Genomic DNA, 27,068 nt, shown 5'->3' on the forward strand with positions numbered 1-27,068 from the left:
ATTTTCTCCAATTAGTCTTAAATGTGCTAACTTCATGGAATTTTCTCCAATTAGTCTTAAATGTGCTAACTTCATGGAATGCCCACTAGTCCTTCTATTATTCGAAAGTGTAAATAACCGATTCACATCTACTCGTTCAAGACCTCTCATGATCTTAAAGACCTCTATCATATCCCCCCTCAGCCGTCTGTTCTCCAGCCTGAACAACCCTAACCTCTTCAGCCTTTCCTCATAGGGGAACCCCCCTTTATCATTTTGGTTGCCCTTCTCTGTATCTTCTCCATCACAACTATATCTTCTTTGAGATGCGGCGACCAGAATTGTACACAGTATTCAAGGTACGGTCTCACCTTTGAGCGATATAGAGGCATTATGACATTTTCCGTTTTATTAACCATTCCCTTCCTAATAAAGCGTTGATCTTTTGAAATTTAAGGATTGGTTTAATGGCCTGGATGAAAACCTGAACTTTAAATTGGATAATGATGCCAATGAAATAACATACTTAGACACTCGTATCCAAAAAACACATGATGGGTTCAAAACAGTCATACATAGAAAACCCACTGACAAAAATACGTTCTTGCATTATGAAAGTTGCCACAATAGATCTCTGGTGTGCAGTCTGCTATACAGCCAGTTTCTACGGTTGAAGAGACTGTGTCAAAAGAAATGAAAGACCGCTTTATAGAAAGAGGTTATCCTGAAGAATGTGTACATAAAGGACTCATCAGGGCAGATCGACAAGAACGTGCTACTCTATTAAAACCTCAGAAAAAGAAAGCTAATAGTGATAAAATCATTTTTCCACTGACCTACACGGCCCTTTCCCATATTATCACTAAGTGTATCTGAAAATACTGGCACATCCTACAGGTACTACCCGCTTTCCAAGGAAAAGATATAATGATAGCCAACAAACGCGATAAGAATCTTAAGGAATTTCTGTCACCATCAGATTTACCGACCAGTCAGCGGATGCACAAAGTACCAATAGGACATAGACCATGTGGCAACTGTAGCGTTTGTTCTGTAAATTTAAAAACACAAATCCTGTCAATTGGGTCTACAGGTAGGACCTTTAAATTAGAAAGCAGTACCAATTGCAATAGCTCACGTGATATCTATGTTGCTGTTTGTCCCTGCAATATGATGTATATTGGAAAAACCATCAGATCATTAAATAAGAGTATAATAGAACACAGAAATGTCATCAATAGATGCACGGAAGGGTAACCACTAGTTGAACATTCTGTCAAAAAAGGTCACGCGTTTCAGGATTACAGGTTTTGTGTAGTGAAGAAGCCATTTAAGAATTGGAGAGGAGGGCATTTCGACAACCTACTGCTTAGATGGGAACAGAGATTCATTTTTTACTTTAATACCATTATTCCATTTGGATTGAACTGCAATATTGATTTGAGTGTCTATTTGTAAGCAATCTGGTGTTATGTTTTTGATTTTTTTTATAATAAAGTTTTATATTATTGTATTATATCATCCTTTTTGCTGTTTTGTCATTTTGATGATATTGTTGTTATAACCATTTTTATATTTATATTGTAATTATATTCCAGTCATAGTTCTCTTTCCAATAGACAATTTGCAATCATTGGGTAGGTCCACCACATATAGAAGAAACTCAACCCTCTATTGCCTCACCAGCATCTCTCTTATGGTATTAGACCCATTCCCTGTTAGGCATATGATAAGCACTGACACATAATGTTTTTTATCTATTTTTAAGTAGTCATACACAGTGAGTTACCATGATTGTTTCTTCAGATTATTTGATCCCATTAATCCTCTGTGGTTTCTCAACCTATATCTTTTACTCACATTTTATACACCTCTCTATAGTATCTTCTCCCTCCTCCATTATTATTTTATATATCCTTGAGATGCCCCCTGTTAACAAGTAGGTCATTTATTAAATTTTCAAACATCCTTGGATGGGGCTTGTCATATGAGTTGGATTGAGTTCCAGGGTGGCTGTGCTGGGTATGTTTGTTATTTTGTAATTATAGATATTTATTTAATTTATTGTTTGATTTCATTGTCATCTTCTTGATTTTTTAGTGAGAATAGGGAGTAAGGCACAGCTGTGGGATATGGTTAAGAACATAAGAATTGCCATACTAGTTTCAACCAAGGGTCCATCAAGCCCAGTATCCTGTTTCTAGCAGTGGCCAATCCAGGTCACAAGTACCTGACAAGGTCCCAAACATTAAATAGATCTCATGCTGCTAACAACCAGGAATAAGTGTGACTTTCCCAAAGTCTGCCTCATTAATAAGTTTTATACTTCTGCTCCAGGAACTTGTCCAAACCTTTTCTTAAATACAGCTACATTAACTTTTATTGCTTGGAATTATGATTAATTTATAACATATTATATTTTATTATTTATTAAATGTTTTTGAATTACATTTTTATGTTGAATTGCTTTTGATTTGTATTTATTATTTGTTTATTAATTTGATGTTACCCACTTTGGGTAACCCTTTTGATCTGTCTTCCATATATGTGTATGTCTAAACCTTTATTAAGAATGCCTTTTAGTTGCAAATTATTGCATATAGGTACATTATCTGTTTTTAAATTATCTCCATGTTACTGCTGTGAAATAAATCATCCCCTCTAAAAAAAAAAAAAAACTCAGCTGAAAAGTGCAGCTTATGTTCCATATATCCATTTACAGTTTATCTTCTTGAAGTGATTGGGGTAGAGTGGGTTATCCCGCAACTGATTTGGGAAGAGTTGTAAGGAGACTTTTTCTTTGCATAGTACAATTTGCCAAGAATGTAAAGTCTCTGTGATGAAAATATAATCCCTCTCCTAACTTCATTTGAGATTTATATGATGACCCCAGTAGAACTTGGAACTTAACACTGGGTGGAATAAATACTCTTTCAGTGGCAACCCAATGTTCCTTCCATCACAATATATTACTCTGCGGTGTATAGTCTTTTGATAATTCACAAAATCTGGAAAACTTAATTTGCCCATGTTCCTCAAACCTATCAATTTTCACTTTTTCCTCTCCTCATAGAAATTTAAATAGTTTGTTCATTGATCTCCAAATAAAAGATTGCAGGAATTTTTACTGGTAGCATTTCAAACATAAATAATAGTCTGTTAGAACATTCATCTTGATTGTAGAGATTTGTCTCCTCCAGAACAGCTGAAATGAAAACCAAACAATCATATCCTGCTTAATGTTTCGCTAAGAAGAGAGTCATTTAGAGCTCAAACCTTATCGGGTCGATTTTCAAAGGCCCACATGTGTAAAGAGTGGGGTTTACCTGTGTGGCCAGGCCTTGCGCGGATTGGGCCGGATTTTAAAAGGGTTATGTGGGTAAATGGCCTTTCGCGCACTGCGCCTATTTTTAAGAGGCCCTGCGATGCGCTTAAGTCCCAGGGCTTTACTAAAGGGGCGGGGAGGTGGTGGGGGCAGTCCGGGGGTGGGGTGGAGGCGGGACCAGAGGCCTCCGACAGAACAGCCATTGCCTCTATGTCAGAGGATCGCGTGCCGGCAAGTTGCTGGCACGAGCAACTTGCGCATGCCCAGAGGCAGGCACAAAATGTAAGATATTTTTTTTGGGGGGGTTAGAGTAGGGCTGGGGGGGAACTTTTAGGGGAAGGGGTGGGAAGGTTAGGTTATGGGGAAGGGAAGTTCTCTTCCAGGCCGCTTCGATTTCAGAGTGGCCTGGGAGGGAACAGAGAAAGGCAGTGCGGCTTGGCATGCGCAATGTGCACAATTGTGCACCCCCTTGCGCGCGCTGACCCCTGATTTTATAACTTGCGTGCTCAAGTTATAAAATCAGGTGTACATGTGCGCGCGCCAGGTAGCGCATGCACATGTACGCCTGCACGCAACCTTTTAAAATCTAACCCATTGCGTGCATTTTAAAACGGGCCCATCCGCGTGTGTAAACTCTGCTACGTGCACAAGTGCCAGGCCTCTCCAAATGGGTGGGCCATGGGCGGGGTCTGGGTGCGCCTGTTCAGCAACATTCTTCGCTGTCCCGAGGAAGCATGCACCGGCAGCCGGCCGGTGTGTACAGATTGCTTTTGCTCCAGAGGATCAGTAAGTAATGAAACAAAAAAAAAGTAAGTAGATAGGAAGGGCTTAGGGGTTGGGGAGGAGAGGGGAAGAGGGAGGAAGGTTAGGTAGGGCGTAGGGAAGTTCCCTCTCAGTCCATTCCTTAATTGGAGCAGACTGGAAGGGACTGGGAGAGGCCCGATTGCATCACCGAGTGTATTAATTGAAAATTTGCCTCCCCAGTGCACACCACCCACACGTGCACGCGCGGATTTTAAAATCCACCGCGCGTGTGCATGTGAATATATTTTCTAACGCGCACTGACGCGCATCTATTATAAAATAGCCGCAGCCATGTGCGTACACCGGGAACCTCATGCACATGGACGCATGCGTGCTCCCTTGAAAATTGACCCCCATGTCATTAGAGATATGGATTCTCAAATACCTCAGATAACCTGGAGATAATACTTTATCCCAGGACAAGCAGGATGCTAGTCCTCACATATGGGTGACGTCACTGAACGGAGCCCAGGCGGGAAAACTTTCTGTCAAAGTTTCTAGAAACTTTTGACTGGCCCAATGAGGCCACTGAGCATGCCCAGCATGCTATGATATTCTCTGCCACAGGTGTCTCTCTTCAGTTTTCGTTTTTCCGCGCTGCAGTTAGCAGCGCGGGTCCGGAGCCGTTGAGTGTTTTTCTCAACTTTTTTCTCTCGACTTAATAGTCTTAAATTTGATATTCTCTCTCACAAAAAATCTCTCGGGGTCTTTCCTTACCGGCCGGTAAGTAACCCAGTCTCAGATTTTCTGTTTCGGGGAGTAAAGAATTTTCTCCTCAGTCGAATCGACGGCCGTCGATCGCTACAAAAATGTCAACAGGTTTCAAAAAATGCCCTGTTTGTGCCAGAAAAATGTCACTTACAGACCCACACACCGAATGTGTGCTGTGTCTGGGTGAAAAGCATGATGTACAAAATTGTCCACAATTTGCGGAGATGACGCCAAAAACCCGGAAAACCAGGCTCGAAAAAATGGAGCATTTATTCAGCCTTCAACTCATACCTTCTCCGTCGCAGTCATCGAAGTCGTCTCCGGCTGGAGCGACTAAGCGCATAGTACTTTAAAAACCTCGCCCGGGACCGTCGGGGGATCATTCGTCCCCTTCATCGTCCTCGACGTCGACAAAATCGACAGAAAAATCGAAGTCGAAGCATCGACACCGGCATCGAAGCCCCTCGTTGTCTGACTCTGCTTCCCAGGAAGCCTCGACAGCGAAACGGGCTAAACATCAGGACACATTGGAGTTTTCAACGCCTCGGCCTACCTCGACTCCATTGCCGGCGACAGATCCAACACAAGGTACGTCTCAGGAACTTGTGCTTCAGCCTACGCCACCGCCCTCAACCGCTCTGCTCCCAACGGTTGTGCGGCCGGAATTGTCAGATTTAATCCGACAAGCGATTTCACAGGCTCTGAAGGATCAGTTTTCAGTACCGACTTCTCTGTCAATGCCGATGCTTACCACATCGATGCCGGCAAACTTGCCGATGCCGGTGGTAACACCGATGCCGGGGTCATTCTTGACTCCGACGGTACAGAGGGAATCCACGTTGACACCAAAGATTATTACGTCATCGACGTCGATATATGCTCAAATCCCATCTCTTTCATCGATACCAATGACATCGATGGTACCGCCGTCGACAGTATCGACACCGGGAAGACCACCCTCGACAACGACATCGAGGCCACCTATCATTTCATCGAATCCAACAGTACCAGATGATAGTGACCCTCAGGAGTTAGCACTTTTTCAACGTCTTCTACAAAAATACCAAAATGTCATCGACACAACTCCTCAGAAAACCACAGAAAACATCCCTCCAATGATTTCCATCGATGAACCTTTACCTGGACCATCGGGTGTTTCCACAAATTTAAGAAAAACCCCAAGAACTCCCTATCAAGAACCAGATGAAGAAGATTCTTGGGATGATCAAAGGTCAAACACCTCTTCTGAGGAGTTCATGTCCGAGCCCTCACCTCCTGAATCAAGGAAAAGATCCCCACCAGAGGACTTATCCTTTTCCAGTTTCGTCCAAGATATGGCAGACACAGTACCTTTCAAGCTTTCATCAGAAGAAGATTCAAGGCAACATACCCTAGAGGTACTGCAGTTTGTGGACCCACCAAAACAGGTTCTGCAAATCCCTATCCACGAAGTGCTGTTGGACCTACAACAACGAGTATGGGAGCACCCATGCACGGTTCCAGCAGTTAATAAACGTGTGGCCACTACCTACCTAGTGCAGCAAGCACCAGGTTTTCAAAAAACACAGTTACCACATCAATCTGTGGTAGTAGAATCTGCCCAGAAAAAATCCAAAAGGGTACGTCCACACTCCTCAGCTCCTCCAGGGAAGGATCATCGCTTTCTAGACTCCCTTGGCAGAAAGGTGTACCAAGGTGCACTTCTATCTTCCAGAATCTCCGCCTATCAACTGTATATGACACAGTATCAAAGGGATCTCTGGAAGCAAATGGAACACTTTACAAATTCTCTCTTAGAACAATTCCAAGAATCTGCACAAACCATCATTACTAAGGGCCTGGAGGCTGGGAAGCATGAGGTAAGGGCTGCTTATGACAATTTTGACACAGCCTCAAGAACAGCAGCAGCTGGCATTACAGCACGAAGATGGGCCTGGTTGAAAGCATCAGATCTCAGGCCTGAAGTGCAAGAGAAGCTTGTAGATCTGCCATGTCTTGGAGATAATTTGTTTGGGGAAAAAGTACAGGATGCTGTCCAACAACTTAAGGATCACACAGAGACCTTAAGACAGCTGTCCCAATTACCACAAGAACCAACAACTCAGGCCCCTAGGCGTCTTCCTCGTCGAGAACCTAGACGACCATACTACAGACCAAGAAGGTACTACAATCAGCCTACAAGGGCTAGACCTTCTAGGCCTACTCAGCGCTCTCAATCCAGGCAACCAAGAACAGCCCGTACTCAGCCTCCTCCACAAACTGGTCCAGCTACGGGTTTTTGAGCAACAGTCCAGAGAACAGGCCCTCCCTCCTAAACCCCAAACAACACATACCAGTGGGAGGAAGAATTTCATATTTCCACTCAAATTGGGAAAAGATAACAACAGACCAATGGGTACTTTCCATTGTAGCTCACGGCTACAAACTAAATTTTCTCTCAATTCCTCCAGAATTTCCACCAACTTCCTACCCACAACAAAATTCTCAAATAATTCAATTACAAATAGAATTATCCACCCTCCTGAAAGCCAGGGCTATTCAACCAGTGCCCAGGTCACAGCAGGGCAGGGGATTCTACTCCAGATATTTCCTCATTCCAAAGAAAACTGGAGGCCTACGTCCCATCCTCGACCTCAGAAATCTCAACAAATTTCTAAAGAAAGAAAAGTCCAGGATGGTTTCCCTAGGCACAATGCTCCCACTTTTTCAAGCAGGAGATTGGCTCTGTTCTCTGGATCTTCAAGATGCTTACGCCCATATACCAATATACCCTCCTCATCGCAAGTATCTGCGCTTCATGGTGGACCTTCAACATTTCCAATACAGAGTGCTGCCATTCGGACTAGCTTCTGCTCCCAGAGTGTTCACCAAATCTCTGGCAGTAATAACAGCACACCTACACACAGAAGGTGTACATGTTTTCCCATATCTGGACGATTGGCTCATCAGAAGCCAATCTCAACAAGGGGCAATACAGTCTCTCAACCGAACAATTGCTCTACTGCACTCTATGGGTTTTCTCATCAATTATCCAAAATCACATCTAACTCCAAACCATCTCCTACAATTCATAGGAGCAGATTTGAACACCAGCCTCTCGAAGGCTTTTCTACCAGAAGATCGAGCAAACACACTTTCCCTTCTGGCAAACTCGATTCACTCCAAGAAACAAGCAACAGCTCATCAGTTTCTAACATTACTAGGCCACATGACATCCACAGTTCATGTCACTCCTATGGCACGATTGGCCATGAGATTAACCCAATGGACTTTAAGATCACAATGGATACAAGCTATTCAACCACTGCATTCTCCAATTCAAGTAACCCACCAACTACGTTCTTCTCTACTATGGTGGGTGAACAAGGACAATTTGTGCAAGGGCCTACCCTTTCAACAACCAGTCCCACAAATAACTGTGACTACAGATGCATCCACCTTGGGTTGGGGAGCTCACATAGGAAATCTCCAAACACAAGGAACATGGACAAAGCTCGAAGCAACATTTCAAATCAATTTCCTGGAACTTCGAGCTATACGTTATGCTCTGCATGCCTTCAAGGACTGCCTTACAAACAAGACAGTGCTGATCCAAACAGACAACACAGTAGCCATGTGGTACATCAACAAACAAGGAGGGACAGGCTCGTACCTCCTTTGTCAAGAGGCAGCTCAAATATGGGGATGGGCCTTGAACAACTCCATGTTTCTCAAAGCCACTTATCTGGCAGGCATTCACAATGTAGTGGCGGACAGACTCAGTCGACAATTCCAACCACACGAATGGTCCCTGGATCCCACAATAGTGACCAAAATATTTCAACGTTGGGGACAACCAACAGTAGACCTCTTTGCATCACATCTGAATCACAAAGTGGACAACTACTGTTTCCTTTACAACCTGAACAACAGGCCAGCCAAGGACGCATTTGCTCGCCCTTGGACCTCAGGCCTACTTTACGCATATCCTCCAATACCGCTCATAACCAAAACTCTAGTGAAGCTACAACAGGACAAGGGGACTGTGATACTCATAGCCCCATATTGGCCTCGACAAGTATGGTTTCCCACACTACTAGACCTCTCAGTCAGGGATCCCATTCGCCTGGGAGTAGCTCCCACTCTCATAACTCAGGATCAGAGTCTGTTGCGCCATCCCAACCTCCAATCCCTATCCCTGACAGCTTGGATGTTGAAAGCTTGATCTTACAACCACTCAATCTTTCATCCAACATATCCCAAGTTCTTATAGCTTCACGTAAACCTTCCACAAGGAAGAACTATGCTTCCAAATGGAAGAGATACACTTTGTGGTGCAAGCAAAACGACATCAATCCTTTCAGTTGCCCTACAAAGTCTTTACTAGACTACTTATACCATCTTTCAGAATCTGGTCTACAGACTTCATCTGTAAGAGTACATTTAAGTGCAATTTCAGCTTACCATAATCACGTAGCAGATGCACCTATCTCTACACAACCTCTTGTCAGCAGGTTTATGAGAGGTTTAATTCACCTGAAACCACCAATTAGACACCCAGTCACACAATGGGATCTAAATTTGGTTCTAACCAGACTCATGCGTTCTCCTTTTGAACCCATAGATTCCAGTGATCTAAAATTTCTTACATGGAAAACTATCTTCCTCATAGCCATTACATCAGCTAGAAGGGTTAGTGAGTTACAAGCACTTATCACATATGAACCCTACACTAAGTTCTTACATGACAGAGTGGTTCTCCGTACTCATCCTAAATTCCTCCCTAAGATAGTCACGGAATTCCACTTCAACCAATCTATAGTTTTACCCACATTCTTTCCAAGGCCTCACTCTCACCAAGGAGAGAGAGCCTTACACACCTTGGATTGTAAGCGTACTCTGTCTTTCTACTTAAACCGCACTGCAATCCAGAGGAAATCCAATCAGCTCTTTGTTTCCTATGACCCAAACAAACCGGGCAAGGCAGTGGGTAAACATACTCTATCCAACTGGCTAGCAGATTGTATACAATTCTGTTATGAACAAGTAGGCCTTCCTCTCCAAGGGCGAGTAAAAGCACACTCAGTATGAGCAATGTCAACTTCAGTAGCACATTACCGTTCAGTGCCAATACTTGACATATGTAAAGCAGCAACATGGAGTTCGCTTCACACTTTTGCAGCTCATTACTGTTTGGCCAAGCAAGGAAGACAAGATTCAGCTTACGGACAATCTGTCTTAAAGAACTTGTTTCCAGCTTAAACCTAACTCCTTCTACATCCAATGTTATGTGATCCTCGGCTGACTCATTTCAACAACAATATTTCACTACCAAATGACTCAGCCTCTAGCTTGCTAATCACTCATATGTGAGGACTAGCATCCTGCTTGTCCTGGGATAAAGCAAAATTGCTTACCTTGTAATAGGTGTTATCCCAGGACAGCAGGATGTAGTCCTCACAGAACCCACCCGCCACCCCGCGGAGTTGGGCCTTCTACCTTGATTATTCTTTTTGCTAACGCTTTTGCTACATATGAGACTGAAGAAAGACACCTGTGGCAGAGAATATGATAGCATGCTGGGCATGCTCAGTGGCCTCACTGGGCCAGTCAAATGTTTCTAGAAACTTTGACAGAAAGTTTTCCCGCCTGGGCTCCGTTCAGTGACGTCACCCATATGTGAGGACTACATCCTGCTGTCCTGGGATAACACCTATTACAAGGTAAGCAATTTTGCTATTGTTTCAATCTCAATCTCATATTAAAGTGAAAGGAGGAAATTGCAAAAGGAATGTGAGAAAATACTTTCATCCCAGGACAAGCAGAATGCTAGTCCTCACATATGGGTGACATCAGTAATGGAGCCCTATGTACGGAAAAACTTCTATCAAAGTTTCTATGAAACTTTTGACTGGCACCAGAGTGCCCACTGAGCATGCCCAGCATGCCATTATATTCCCTGCCACAGGGGTCTCCCTTCAGTCTTCTTTTTTCCACGGAGCCGTTAGCCTCGCGGTTAATCTGGAGACCTGTGCTGAATTTCAATACACGTAAAACTTTAGAAAAAAGTTAGGAAAAACTTTCCACCGCAAGGGTCTCCCTTCCGTTCCATCGCGGTAAGTTTTTTCCCTGTGATTTTCTTAGGTTCCATACCGTTTTTGAAGCCATTGCCGTCGACGGCTGTCCGGCAAAAATGGCCTCGGGTTTTAAAAAATGCCCGAATTGTGCGCGAAATATGTCCATTACGGACCCGCACCAAAAATGTGTGCTTTGCTTCGGTGAAAAACACGACGTCAAGTCCTGCAATTTATGCGCCGAGATGACATCGAAAGGACGTCGGCTCCGGATGGAGAAAATGGAGCATCTCTTCAAGATTCAACTGCTCCCAACAACATCGACGTCAGCAAGTCATTCTTAAAAGACGACTTCCAGGTGAGGCCGGAGATGCTTCTACTCCCTCCCCCTCACCGTCGTCTAAGGCGTCCACCTCCGGCAGTGAAAAGCAGAAGGAAAAGCATCGGCATCGACGCCAGCACGCCATTGAGCCGGTGCTCGCTGAGCCATCGACTGACTCGACCTCCTTCGCCAAGAAAGCTCGGACGAGCGTGGAGGCTCCGAGGCCTAAGGTACCAGGGCAATCCCCACCGATACCGGTGCAGGGCACCATACCTCCTCAGGGCTCTGAGGAGGTATCGGTATCGCCATCACCGCCTCCCCCCATAGCTGCTCTGATACCATCAGCTATGCGGGCGGAACTTGATGGATATATCCGTCAAGCGGTTCGACAAGCGCTCCTCGGTGCGGTACCATTCCAGCCATCGACACCGATGTCGCCATCGACACCAGCTCTGATGCCTTCGGATCCATCACCATCGATTTCGCCACCGATGCCCTCGGTGCCACGCCTGATGCCTGCATCGATTCCACCGGTGACTCCATCGGTGGCATCCTCAGAATTTGCGGTTCTTCAACGACTGATGCAGAAACTGGACTCTTTACTCAATACCATATCGAAGAAACCAAAAGACATCGAGGATGAACCTATTCCAGGACCCTCAGGAGTTCCTAGGCCTCATCAGCCTCGGTCCCCTTTACTTCCACCAATGCCAAAGGGGAAACCGTTGGTGCCTACTAGGCCACAACCAGTGAGGTCCCCTAGAGAGACAGGCACAGATACAGATACAGATTTCTCTTCAGAAGAGGACATACTATCTGAACCATCACCTCCTGAGGACCGTATGAAGTCTCCTCCGGAAGACTTTGTTAAGGACATGGCGGAGACTATTCCTTTCAGGTTACACGCAGAGGTGGATTCCAGGCAAAAGACTCCCAAGGAGATTTTGGCAGTGCCAGTGCATGAGGAATTACAAGAACTCATGTACCGCATATGGGAACATCCAGGTTCACTGGCATCGGTAAACAAGAGGTCAGATGCCACCTACTTAGTCCAACCAATTCCTGGGTTCCAGAAGACCCAGCTACCTCATCAATCCGTGGTAGTGGAGTCGGCCCAGAAAAAAGCAAAACGGTTGAAATCTCACGCCTCCACACCACCTGGAAAAGATAACAGATTAATGGACAACTTAGGACGTAAAGTCTTCCAAGGATCTATGTTGGTATCTCGGATTGCATCTTACCAACTCTTTATGAACCAAATCTTTGCATCTTACCAACTCTTTATGAACCAAATCTTTGGAAACAAGTCCAAGACCTCGTTCACACACTTCCTGATCAATATCAGGAACCCTTTCATCAACTGGTTCATAAAGGCCTAGAGGCAGGCAATCATGAAGTTAGGGCGACTTACGACAGTTTTGAGACTGCATCACGTCTCTCGGCTTCAGGAATAACTGCTCGTAGATGGGCCTGGCTTAAGGCGTCTGATCTCCGACCAGAAGTACTGGAGAGACTGGCCGACCTTCCTTGTTTGGGGATAAACTGTTTGGCGACAAGGTTAAGGAAGCAGTTGCAACTATAAAAGACCATACTGAGGCACTTAAACAACTCTCATTACTGCCTCAGGAGACACAACCCCCGGTCAGGAGACCTCCTAGAAGGGATATCAGGCGTCCTTACTACCGCCAACACCGCTACTATCCCCCATCAAACCGAGCAAGACCATCTCGCTCAGCTCAGCGACCTCAGGCTCGGCAAAGGCCTGCCAGCCCTCAACCTCCTCCTCAGACTGCATCAACGTCGGGATTTTGAAAGACAATCAGAGAACAGTAGCCCATCCACCAATCCACTTCCACACCTGCCAGTAGGAGGTCATGTAGCCTATTTCCATCACACCTGGACTTCCATTACCACAGAACAATGGGTACTTTCCATTACAGCTCACGGTTACCGATTGGATTTTCTCACTGTACCAAACAAAACTCCACTAATCTCATCTTGGACAGTGAACCACCATTCCAAAATTATACAAACAGAATTATCCACCCTTCTGAGAGCCAGGGCCATAGAACCAGTTCCCAGACCTCAGCAGGGCAGAGGATTCTACTCCCGCTATTTCCTCATTCCAAAGAAAACCGGAGGCCTTCGTCCCATCCTGGACCTCAGAAATTTCAACAAATTTCTCAAAAAAGAAAAATTCAGGATGGTATCATTAGGCACCATGCTACCTCTCCTTCAAAAAGGGGATTGGCTCTGCTCTCTGGATCTTCAAGACACCTACGCTCACATTCCCATCTTTCCTCCTCATCGCCAGTACTTGCGATTTCTGGTCGAAGGACAACATTTTCAATACCGAGTGCTCCCATTCGGCCTAGCCTCAGCACCTCGAGTGTTCACAAAGTGTCTGGCAGTGGCAATGGCACACCTCCACAAACAGAAGGTGCATGTATTCCCTTATCTAGACGATTGGCTCATCAGCAGTCAGACACAAGAAGGAGCTCTCAATTCCCTCAAGCTCACAGTCAACTTGCTTCACTCCTTGGGATTTCTCATCAATTATCAGAAATCCCATTTCACACCATCTCACCTACTACAATTCATCGGTGCAGATTTAAACACCATCATAGCAAAAGCTTTTCTTCCAAGAGACCGTGCCCATACACTCGTTCTCCTGGCACACTCTCTCCGAACTCAATCTCAAGTTACAGCTCATCAGTGCCTCACCCTACTCGGTCACATGGCCTCCACAGTCCACGTCACTCCCATGGCCAGATTGACCATGCGACTACTGCAATGGACACTAAAAACGCAGTGGATTCAAGCCATTCAACCATTGTCCATTCACGTTCAGATAACACAGGAACTGCATTCCTCCCTCCTCTGGTGGACATCAATGAACAATTTGCTCAAAGGTTTGCCTTTCCAGCATCCAATTCCGTAAGTGACATTAACTACAGATGCGTCCACTTTAGGCTGGGGAGCACACATTGGTCATCTGAAGACCCAAGGGACGTGGACAAAAGCCGAAGCCTCTTTTCAAATAAACTTCCTAGAGCTTTGAGCTATACGTTATGCGCTACATGCGTTCAAGGACTGCCTTTCACATAAGACTGTGTTGATTCAGACAGACAACACAGTAGCCATGTGGTACATCAACAAACAAGGGGGAACAGGTACCTACCTCCTTTGCCAAGAAGCAGCACAGATTTGGGACTGGGCCCTAGCACACTCAGTTCTTCTATGGGCCACTTACTTAGCAGGCATCCGCAACATAATAGCCGATCGCCTCAGTCGTCAGTTCCAACCACACGAATGGTCCTTGGATCCAGCGACAGCAACCAAGATCTTTCAATGCTGGGTTCAACCAACAATAGATCTCTTTGCATCCCATCTGAACTACAAAGTGAGCAATTACTGCTCCCTGCTACAACAGGAGAACAGCCTACCAAAGGACGCCTTTGCTCGCCATTGGAACTCAGGCCTGTTATATGCGTATCCACCGATACCGCTCATAACCAAAACTCTAGTGAAGCTGCAACAGGACAAAGGGACGATGATACTCATAGCCCTATACTGGCCTCGACAAGTATGGTTTCCCACACTGCTAGACCTCTCAGTCAGGAATCCCATTCGCCTGGGAGTAGCTCCCAATCTCATAACTCAGGAACAGGGTCGGTTGCGCCATCCCAACCTTCAATCCCTATCCCTGACAGCATGGATGTTGAAAGCTTGATCTTACAACCACTCAACCTTTCAACCATTATATCTCAAATGCTGATAGCTTCATGTAAAACTTCCACTAGAAAGAATTATTCCTACAAATGGAAACGGTTTACTTTGTGGTGCACTCAGAAATCTTTAGATCCTTTCACTTGCCCCACTACCTCATTACTAGATTACCTGTACCATCTTTCAGACTCTGGTCTTCGGACTTCATCTGTAAGAGTACACTTGAGTGCAATCTCAGCTTACCATAACAAGATGGGAGATGCACCTATCTCTACACAGCCTCCTGTCAGTAGATTTATGAAGGGTTTAACTCACCTTAAACCTCCAAATCATTCCCCAAGCATACAATGGGACCTAAACGTAGTATTATCCAGGCTCATGCGTTCCCCATTCGAACCCTTAGACACCTGTGACCTTAAATTTCTTACATGGAAAACTGTATTCCTCATAGCCATTACATCAGCTAGAAGAGTCAGTGAACTACAAGCACTTGTCACATACGAACCTTTTACAAAGTTCCTACATGACAGGGTGGTCCTCCGTACTCATCCCAAATTCCTTCCAAAAGTAGTCACGGAATTCCACCTGAACCAATCTATAGTTTTACCAACATTCTTTCCAAGGCCTCACTCTTACCAGGGAGAAAGAGCCTTACATACCTTGGACTGTAAACGTGCGCTATCCTTCTACTTAAACCGCACTGCAGTCCAAAGAAAGTCCAGTCAACTATTTGTATCTTATGATCCAAACAAACCAGGTAAAGCAGTGGGTAAACATACTTTGTCAAACTGGCTAGCAGATTGCATACAGTTTTGCTATGAAAAAGCAGGCCTTACTCTTCAAGGGCGAGTAAAAGCACATTCAGTCAGAGCAATGTCAACCTCAGTAGCACACCTTCGCTCTGTACCTATTCTGGACATTTGTAAAGCAGCAACATGGAGTTCTCTTCACACCTTTGCAGCTCACTATTGTTTAGACAAAGAAGGAAGACCAGATTCAGCCTATGGACAATCTGTCTTAAAGAACTTGTTTCCAGTGTAATCCCAACTCCTTCTACATCCAACCTGCTGTGATCTTCGGCTGACTCATTTCAACAACAATACTTCACTGTTGCCTCAATCCTAAATGACTCAGCCTCTAGCTTGCTAATCACCCATATGTGAGGACTAGCATCCTGCTTGTCCTGGGATAAAGCAAAATTGCTTACCTTGTAATAGGTGTTATCCCAGGACAGCAGGATGTAGTCCTCACGAAACCCACCCGCCACCCCGCGGAGTTGGGTCCGATACGTTTTATTATTTTATTTTTGGCTAATGCTAATTGCTACAAAACAGACTGAAGGGAGACCCCTGTGGCAGGGAATATCATGGCATGCTGGGCATGCTCAGTAGGCACTCTGGTGCCAGTCAAAAGTTTCATAGAAACTTTGATAGAAGTTTTTCCGTACATAGGGCTCCATTCCTGATGTCACCCATATGTGAGGACTACATCCTGCTGTCCTGGGATAACACCTATTACAAGGTAAGCAATTTTGCTTTTCACTGACATGGTAGTAGATACTGGAATATACTTTTCCAGTAGGAATCATAGGAGTGAAAACAATGGCAGAATTCACATGCATGGAATAAATACAAAGGTTACTTAATGATGGGAGGAGGATGGAAGAAGATCATGGTAATTAGACTGAGTGGACAAAGTGATCCCTTTCTACTGGCATCTTTGTTTCTATTCCAAATTTCCAAAGGAGCAAAATGACCAGTCAATAACAAAAATTAATATATATAAACATGCTTTCCCACCTTTATGCCTTCCCCCATTTGAAAGAATCCACATGCTGGGTTAAAAGGACTAGTAATGGTGAATTGGCATTAGCCCCGGGACTGAGTTTGGCCCCTGGCCTTTTTAGTCAACACCCTGAAATTGGGGCTACAAATATGTCTTTTCAAACTAAACAGTGACACATCACATATACTTTTCAAGTATTGCTCCCCACCTGGAGATTTCATCCTGGTGTGGAAACAGACGTGCTTCAAGATATTGGCATGATTCTTAGGGTCACTGCTGCAGTCAGTCTGGCCTCTGAGTCCAGCAGGCATTTTTTGGGGGTCGGGGTGGCGGGAATTAGCTCTACCCACCACATCCCTCTGACTAGTCACAAAATCAGGGTCCTCGTTTTGGGTCAAATAATTAGCAAGTAGCCTGCCCCTAGTCCTTTCTACATCCCGTCTCCAATGTGAAAAAAAAAGTTTTCACAGAGTACCAGCAAGATAAGTGAGATATAGGGTATAGGGAAAAAATGAAGAGAAGAAGGTGATAGAGGAGACACACTTGAGCACTTAAAAAATAAATCTATCTTTTACTCAAGGCAAATGTATTTCCAACCAATGGTTTAACGCTGTTACTGTGGCCAAACAATACTGTAGCACTTACCTGGAGGGAAGTAAGTCACCCACTTCTTCCCTCTGCACTGACAAATAACCCCATGCGACAAGCAATGTTGTATACCCCTTGAAAGCCAGGAGGAAGAGTGAAAAGGAAAATATAACTTAGCATGCTTATGTTATTAAGCATGCTCTCAGTAAGTAACATGCACACGTTAATTAACCAACACATTTTCTGCTTTCTGTGCACAAGAATAGTGTGAGCATGCTGCTTCTGACAACTTTTACTTTTGTTTTATTTTTGTTTGCACATCCTAAAATTGGTTTTTATGGTGTTTTTGTATTGCTTCTTAGAGATTTGACTTTGTGTGGAGCGCACTGTTAGCCGGTATTTGGACGTGCGTTTTGGACTCGCTAGCTTTACTCCTTATTCAGTAAGGGGTAATAGCGCGTCCAAAACGCAGTCCAACCCCCCTGAACCTAATAGCGCCATGTTGATGGCCCTATTAGGTATTCCCGCGCGATTCAGAAAGCAAAATGTGCAGCCAAGCCGCACATTTTGCTTTCAGAAATTAGCACCTACCCAAAGGTAGGCGCTAGTTTCTGCCGGCACTGGGAAAGTGCACAGAAAAGCAGTAAAAACTGCTTTTCTGTGCACCCTCCGACTTAATATCATGGCGATATTAAGTTGGAGGTCCAGAAAGTTTAAAAAAGTAAACAAAAAAATGTTTAAATGTGCCTGTGGCTGGCGGGTCGAAAACCGGACGCTCAATTTTGCCGGCATCCAGTTTCCGAACCTGTGGCTGTCAGCAGGCTTGAGAATAGACGCCGGCAAAATTGAGCGTCGGCTGTCAAACCCGCTGACAGCCGCCGCTTCCATCAAAAAAGAGGCGCTAGGGAGGCGCTAGTGTCCCTAGCGCCTCTTTTTACCACCGGCCCTAATTAAAATAAATTAAAATACTGAATCGCGCGCAGAGGAGAGTGGCCTGTGCGCGCGCCTGGAGAGCGGGTACTTGTCCGCTCTCCCGCGATTTTACTGTTACGGCCCGTTACTTTGTGAGGCTATGTAGTAGAAAAATCTCCATTCAGGAATAACTTTAAGGAAAGTTATATGCATTTGTTTATGTATTTAAACAACCTTATTCTAACTAGCACCCAAGCTGGTACAATTAGGGGCCGATTTTAATTCCTACGCGCGTGGGGTACATTTGTGCGCGCTACCCCGGCATGCACAAATGTACACCCGATTTTATAACATTTGCGCGCTGCCATTCTCATGTTATAAAATCCGGGGTCGGCGCGCGCAAAGGGGTGCACACATGTGCACCTTGCGTGCTCTGAGCCCAAGGGGAGCCTCGATGGCTTTCCCCGTTTCCTGCAAGGCCGCTCCGATCTCGGAGGGAACTTTTTTTTGGATCCCCCCACCTTTCCCTCCCTTCCCCTATCTAACCCCCCCCCCCTCCCCCGGCCCTACCTAAATCCCCCCCCTACCTTGTTCGATGGAGTTACGCCTGCCTCTCGCAGGCATAACTTGCGAGTGCCAGCTGGCCAGGTCCCGACACAGGCCGCAGTGTCGGGGCACTCGGCTACACCCCCGGACTGCTCCGGACCGCAGACACACCCCCCCCCGGACACCCCCCCGGACCGCCCATTTTAGCAAGCCCTGGGACATAAGTGCATCCCGGGGCTTGCGCGCGCCGCCAAGCCTATGCCAAATAGGCTCGGCGCGCGCAGGGGTAGATTTCCTCAGGTTACGCGCGTAGCCTTTGAAAATCTGCCCCATTGTTTGTTTTAATTTATGATTATCTCAGTATACTGTAAGGATCACAATTAATGGAGGTTTGTTACAGTAGTAGTTTTATGGTGAAATTGGTTTTAGAGTGGAAATAAGTTCTACTTTACAGTATTTTCAAAACTGTACATAGGCTAGTTGCATATACAGATCAGTCCTTTCTGTGGTTTGATGGTTAATCAGTTAACAAATGTTGATTAACATGACACTGAATATTCAATATGTCAAAGTACTTTTGACTTAATGTATGCCACATCTTATTACAACTTATTCTTGCCATTTTAAAATTTAGTTTTTTTCCTTATATGAACCATAGCTGTTAAGATAAATTTCTAAATATTTGTCTGCAGTGTTGATTTTTAATTATTTTTTTGTAATTGACTTACACGTTTGGAGATTAAAATTATCCTTTTATTATCATTTTCACAGGACCAAGATATGTTGTGCAGATTGGTGACAAAATCATTGATTATAATGAACACTTCCGCCTCTTTCTAGCAACACGAAATCCAAATCCTGTCATTCCACCTGATGCAGCTTCTATAGTTACTGAAGTAAATTTTACTACAACAAGAGCCGGATTACGAGGACAGGTAAAATTATAATCATGTCTGCTGAAGAAAGCAAGCCATTTAAAACTCAGGTTAAAAATAGTGTCTGGTTATCAGGAAAAGGAATATCAGTTCTTATTTTCATGTTCTTATTTACAAGGACAGGTTCTGACTGGGAAACAAACTTGGTTGCTGAAATCTTAAAATAATCCTCCAACCCTAATCAAAAGTCTTATTTTAGCAAGGGGAAGTCTGTGAGCATGAGTGCTGGTCAGTGTCACAATTGGGGCAATGGGAAGAAGGGTCAATTGCCCAGGGCTTACCTCCTTGAGGGACCCATCATGCAAGCAAGAAAGAGAGATAAAATAATAGTAAACCATGTTGTTTTTTAACGATTTTTTAATGAAATAAAAGGTTTTTGTGTTTTCAGTTTGTCTGTCTGTCTGTCCATCCATCCATCCATTTGTGACACATCTCAGGTGGGGGGAGTAGCAGCAAGCAGGTGGACTAACTGATAAAAATAAGTGGTGGGGATAAGAGTACAGCAATAGTAGTATGGCAGCTTACAAAATGATGAATTACCAGCTGTGTAAATCGAATCCCTGATGCAGGCATTATCACCAAATCATGGGCCTATGTCAGGTTGAATTTTGATGATATGAGCACTGTATCAGTGATTCCAGTACTGTTTATGGTTGTAGGAAAAGCAAAATTGCTTACCTTGTAATAGGTGTTATCCCAGGACAGCAGGATGTAGTCCACGCATATGGGTGACATCAGTGACGGAGCCCTAACGTGGGAAAACTTCTGTCAAAGTTTCTAGAAAGCTTTGACTGGTAGCCTGAGGCTACTGAACATGCTCATCATGCTATGATATTCTCTGCCACAGGGGTCTCACTCCAGTCTCGTATGTAGCAATAAGCTTTAGCAAAAAATAAAGTAAGAAAATAAGAAAAAAGAGAATAAGATCCAACTCCGCGGGGTGGCGGGTGGGTTTCGTGAGGACTACATCCTGCTGTCCTGGGATAACACCTATTACAAGGTAAGCAATTTTGCTTTATCCCAGGACAAGCAGGATGCTAGTCCTCACATATGGGTGATTAGCAAGCTAGAGGCTGAGTCATTTTGTAGTGTAGCAACGGTGAAGTATTGTTGAAAATGAATCAGCCGAAGAACACAGCAGGTTGGATGTGGAAGGAGTTGGGATTAAACTAGAAACAAGTTCTTTAAGACAGATTGTCCATAGGCTGAATCTTGTCGTCCTTGTTTGTCCAAACAGTAATGAGCTCCAAAGGTGTGAAGGGAACTCCATGTTGCTGCTTTACAAATGTCAATTATGGGCACTGAACGATAGTGTGCTTCTGAGGTTGTCATTGCTCTTACTGAATGTGCCTTTACTCGCCCTTGGAGAGGAAGGCCTGCTTTTTCATAGCAAAACTATATGCAATCTGCTAGCCTGTTGGATAGAGTATGCTTACCTACTGGTTTACCAGGTTTGTTTGGATCATAAGAAACAAACAGTTGAGTGGATTTCCTGTGGACTGCAGTGCGGTTAAGTAAAAGGATAGTGCACGTTTACAGTCCAAGGTATGTAAGGCCTGCTCTCCTTGGTGAGAATGAGGCCTTGGAAAGAATATGGGTAAAACTATGGATTGGTTCAAGTGGAATTCCGTAACTACTTTGGGAAGGAATTTTGGATGTGTTCGGAGTACCACTCTGTCATGTAGGAATTTTGTATAGGGTTTGTATCTGACAAGTGCTTGTAACTCACTAACCCTTTTAGCTGATGTAATGGCTATGAGGAAGATAGTTTTCCATGTGAGAAGTTTAAGATCACAGGAATCCATGGGTTCAAAGGGAGAACGCATGAGTCTTGTTAAGACCAGATTCAGGTCCCATTCTTTGACTGGTGGCCGAATTGGTGGTTTAAGGTGAGTTAAACCTCTCATAAATCTACTGATGAGAGGTTGTGTGGATATAGGTGCATCTGCCATCTTATTATGGTAAGCCGAGATTGCACTTAAATGGACTCTTACAGATGAAGTCTGGAGACCAGTGTCTGAAAGGTGACATAAATAGTCTAATAAAGAAGAGGTGGAGCAGGAGAAATGATCAATATTCTGTTGTCTGCACCACAAAGTAAACCTTTTCCATTTTGAAGAGTAATTCTTTCGAGTTGAAGGTTTACGTGAAGCTATAAGAACTTGAGACACTTTGGTTGAAAGGTTGAGTGGTTGTAAAATCAAGCTTTCAACATCCATGCCGTCAGGGTGAGGGATTGAAGATTGGGATGGCGCAATCGACCCTGATCCTGAGTTATGAGAGTGGGAGCTACTCCCAGGCGAATGGGATCCCTGATCGAGAGGTCTAGAAGTGTGGGAAACCATACTTGTCGAGGCCAATACGGGGCTATGAGTATCATGGACCCCTTGTCCTGTTGTAGTTTCACAAGTGTTTTGGTTATGAGCGGTATTGGAGGAAACGCGTATAGTAGGCCTAAATTTCAAGGGCGAGCAAAGGCGTCCTTGGCTGGCTGGTTCTTTTGGTTGTGTAGAGAACAGAAGTTGTCTACTTTGTGATTGAGGTGTGATGCAAAGAGGTCTAGTGTCGGTTGACCCCAGCGTTGAAATATCCTGGACGCTACTGAGGGATCCAGGGACCACTCGTGTGGTTGGAACTGACAACTGAGTCGATCTGCTACTACATTGTGAATGCCTGGTAGATAAGTGGCCCGGAGGAACATTGAGTGTTTCAGGGCCCATCCCCAAATCTGTGCAGCTTCTTGACAAAGGAGATACGAGCCTGTACCTCCCTGTTTGTTTATGTACCACATGGCTACTGTGTTGTCCGTTTGGATCAGAACAGTCTTGTTGGAAAGGCAGTCCTTGAAGGCATGTAGCGCATAACGTATAGCTCAAAGTTCCAGGAAATTGATTTGAAAGGTTGCTTCGAGCTTTGTCCAAGTTCCCTGGGTGTGGAGATTGTCTATGTGAGCTCCCCAACCCAAGGTGGATGCATCTGTAGTTAAAGTTATTTGTGGGACTGGTTGCTTGAAGGTTTCTCCCTTGTGCAAATTGTCCTTGTTTATCCACCAAAGCAGAGATTAGCGTAGCTTGGGTGTGATTTGAATTAGAGAATGAAGTGGTTGAATGGCTTGGATCCATTGAGATTTTAAAGTCCATTGAGTAATTCGCATGGCTAGCCTTGCCAGAGGAGTGACATGAACTGTGGAGGCCATGTGGCCTAATAAGCTTAGAAGCTGTGGCTGTGGTGTTTGAAGAAATCAAGTTTGCCAGGCGAGAAAGTGTTTCTGCTCGATCCTCGGGAAGAAAGGCTTTTGCGAGGATGGTATTTAATTCTGCTCCTATGAATTGAAGGAGATGGGATGGAGTAAGATGGGATTTTTGGTAATTGATGAGAAATCCCATGTTGTAAAGGAGAGTAATTGTGTGATTTAAAGAAGTTAGAATTCCTTCTTGAGACTGACTTCTGATGAGCCAGTCGTCTAGATACAGAAAAACATGAACACCTTGTTTGTGCAAGTGTGCTGATATTACTGCCATACATTTGGTGAACACTCTGGGGGCAGAGGCCAGGCCAAATGGCAGAACTCTGTACTGGAAATATTGATGGCCTATCATGAAGCGCAGGTACTTGCGATGAGGAGGAAAAATTGGAATGTGAGTATAAGCATCTTTGAGATCCAGAGAACAAAGCCAATCCCCTTTTTGAAAAAGTGGAAGCATGGTTCCCAAGGAAACCATTCTGAACTTTTCTTTCTTTAGAAATTTGTTGAGATTTCTGAGGTCTAAGATAGGACGAAGACCTCCGGTTTTCTTTGGAATGAGGAAATACCAGGAATAGAAGCCTCTGCCCTGCTGAGTCCAGGGCACTCTTTCGATGGCTCTGGTTGTCAGAAGGGTGGATAATTCTATTTGAAGTTGATGAATGTTATCTTCGTTGAAGTGAGAATTGTTTGGTGGAAAATCTGTAGGGTTTAAAACGAAATTGAGTTGGTATCCTCGGTGTATGATAGAGAGGACCCACTGGTCTGATGTTATTGTTGTCCAATTGATGTAAAATTTGGACAGTCTGCCTCCTACTGGAATGTTTGAGTGAGGATTGATGTGGATGCTTTGTTTTCTGGGTATACTTTCAAAAGCTGGTAGTAGGGCCAGTTTGTGAAGGTGGTGGTGCCCTTGCTGCCCTTTGCTGTCTTTGTTGAGGTCTCTACTGTGACCTAGGCTGTCTTGGCCTAGACGCGGGAGGATAGTATTTTCGCTGCCTGTAGAAAGGACGTCCGGACTCTCTACGTGGAGGTCGTCTTGTGGTATGCATAGCAGAGTCGTGGGGTAATGAGGAAAGTTGGCGTAACGTTTCCGTATGGTCACGTAACTGGGAAACTGCATCCTGCACTTTAGACCCAAATAAATTGTCACCAAGGCAGGGTAAATCAACCAATTTGTCCTGGACTTCTGGGGGTAAATCAGAGGCCTTAAGCCAGGCCCAGCGTCTTGCAGCGATGCCAGATGCAGCCACTCGTGAAGCTGTCTCATAACTGTCATAGGCCGATCTAACCTCGTGCTTCCCTGCATCTAATCCCTTGTTAATAATAGCAGATGCAGCCTCTTGATACTGAGTGGGCAGTGAAGGGACAAACTCCTCCATCTGTTTCCAGAGGTTCCTATGGTACTGTGTCATGTACAAATGGTATGCTGAGATCTTAGAATTCAGCATTGACCCCTGGAAGATTTTGCGGCCTAGTTGGTCCAGAAATCTATTGTCCTTTCCGGGAGGAGCAGAGGAATGAATTTTCGTTCTTCTGGATCTCTTCTGTGCCGACTCCACTACCACTGAGTGGTGGGGCAGCTGAGTTTTTTGATACCCCGCAGTAGGTTGTATAAGATATGTGGATTCTATCATCTTATTAACTGCAGGAATGGTACATGAGTGTTCCCAGAGCCGTTGTTGCAGCTGGAGGAGAATGTCATGAACTGGAATGGCCGTAGTATGTTTTGACGGGTCCACAAACTGGAGAACCTCCAAGGTCTGCTGTCTCATATCTTGTTCAATATGTATCTGAAAAGGGATGGAATCAGCCATTTCTTGGACAAAAAGTGGAAAAGAAAGATCCTCCGGCGGTAATTGTTTTGCAGCAGGAGGTGGAGATGGGTCTGACATGAAGTCCTCCGAGGTGGGATCTGAGTCAGTGTCAGACCAAGTGTCATACTGAGGCATCTGCTGTGGAGGTATAACCTTGAGAGGAGGAATGACTCCAGAGGGTCCTGGGATGGGTTCATCCTGTGAGGAATCCTCAAATTGCTGTTCATCTGGACCAGATGGCAAAGAGGATAGTAAATCCTGATACCTTTTAGTTAAGATATCATGTAATTGTTTCTCCTTTGAAGTTGGAAGCTTGGGTTGGTGAGTCATCGATAATTTTTGTTTGAGATGACTTAAACTTCTATTTTTGAGGTAGCGGTATGGTAGGCGCCGTGGTATAGATGGGAATCGACTGTGATATATATGGAACAGTCGATGTCTGAGTCGAAAAGATCGGCATCGATGACATGGAAAAAGTTGGCATCGATGTAATGTTTGCTATAAAGGCAGGCATTGACAATGATGGATGCGGCATCGCTGTAGACATCGAGGGTGGTAATGGCATCGGTAGAGATGTTTCCTTCGATGCCGTCGATGACACAGGCTCGATAATCTCCATTGAGGTAACCGGAGATATCGGCATTAACCTCGGCACTGCCGCCGGCATCGACAGTGTTGTCGGCATCGGCGTTGACACCGGCATCGGCAGTAATGCCGGCATCGGCGCCATCGCCGGCATCGGCACTGGTGCCGGAAGTTGTTTTTGTAGAGTGTCCATAACTATCGTTTGGATTAGAACAGTTAAATCCTGAGTAGCGGACACTGGTAAAGATGCCGATGTCGATGAGGGCGTAGTAGCTACCGAGGTCAGCACCGCATCGGAAGGTTTTTGACGTTTTGCCACCGGTTCTGTCGAGGATGGAACCGATGGAGACTCCGCGGGTCGATGATGCCGATGTTTATGCTTTGTTCTTGGCTCAATCACTGACCTTGTCGATGACATGGATGGGGTCGGTGAAGTAGCGTCCCCGGATCCTTCGATATGCTTCTTTTTTATGAGGAGCTTTTTAGTTCCTCCTACCGGGGTGGACTTCGTCTATGTAGATGGTGATGAGACTAGTTGAAAAATACTAGCCATTTTTTCACTTCAAAGTTTTCGACCCTTTGGGGTCATTTCTTGACATTGAGGGCATGAAACAATATCATGCTTCTCTCCTAAACAGAGGACGCATTCTAGATGCGGATCTGTCACTGACATGGTCCGGTTACAAGAAGGGCATTTCTTGAAACCGGAGGCAACGTTGGTATCGACGGCTGTTGATGAGATTGTGAGAAAAAGTTTCCAAAGTGAAAAATGAGATATTATTTTTGTCACCGTCCGGTGACAATTGAAAAATGAGACCCGATGTGGGAGAAAATTGAGAATTTTAAGTGACTTTTTAGTCAAAGCTGTGAGGGAATCTCACAGGGCTCCGGTAACCGCGTTGCTTATGGCAGCGCGGAAAAACGAAGACTGGAGTGAGACCCCTGTGGCAGAGAATATCATAGCATGCTGAGCATGCTCAGTAGCCTCAGGCTACCAGTCAAAGCTTTCTAGAAACTTTGACAGACGTTTTCCCGCGTTACGGCTCCGTCACTGACGTCACCCATATGTGAGGACTAGCATCCTGCTTGTCCTGGGATAACATCGATTGCCTTATTTTTACAAATTATAGGCATCTAAGATAAGTTTCTTTAACCTATTTTGTGAAATGTGGTTACCTGTTAATTAAAGAATATGTGTTAACTCATATTGAGAACCAGCAGATGAATGAGCTTTAAAATTGCAATTCATTGCAATTTTAAGCACCATAATATTGTCTGATGCTGTGTAATGCAATAGTAGAATTAAAGTATTTCAACTGAGTTTTAACTGTTGATAAATTGATACCTTCTCCTTTTGGTTGTGTTTATTAATTATTAGGAGACGGGCAGATTGGCCTATTTGGGGGATCGGGCATCCCCTAGTGGGTTGGTCGTGCTGGTCACGTAGTTTTCATTTCACTTTTTGCTGAGAGAGGTTGCCACAGAATCAGCCTTTGGTGGGGCCACGACAGAACCCAACCCGTCGCGGCTTGAGGGAGATCTCGATGGGGCCGCGACGGAGCCCAGCCATTCATGGCCCAAGGGAAGTCTCACTGGGGCTGTGATAAAGAGCCCAGCTTGACACGGTCTGAGGGAGGACTTGGTGGGTCTGCGACGGAGCCCAACCCATCACGGACAGAAGAAAGGCTTATTGCCCGGGATTGGCAGAAGGACACATCTGGCAGTAGCAGGGC

The 27,068-nt window shown here is 44.8% G+C and overlaps 1 protein-coding gene across 1 annotated transcript in view; it reads left to right on the forward strand.

Moving 5' to 3' along the window:
* The window catches only part of DYNC2H1 (dynein cytoplasmic 2 heavy chain 1), a 1,848,033-nt gene that overhangs the window by 1,180,514 nt on the left and 640,451 nt on the right, over positions 1 to 27,068 (forward strand). Inside the window, exon 66 of the mRNA XM_029602426.1 lies at positions 19,526 to 19,689. Coding sequence (XP_029458286.1) covers positions 19,526 to 19,689 — 164 coding nt within the window. The remainder of the gene's footprint in view (positions 1 to 19,525; positions 19,690 to 27,068) is intronic.

The sequence above is a fragment of the Rhinatrema bivittatum genome, chromosome 5 (genome assembly GCF_901001135.1).
Source record: "Rhinatrema bivittatum chromosome 5, aRhiBiv1.1, whole genome shotgun sequence".
NCBI lineage: Eukaryota > Metazoa > Chordata > Amphibia > Gymnophiona > Rhinatrematidae > Rhinatrema > Rhinatrema bivittatum.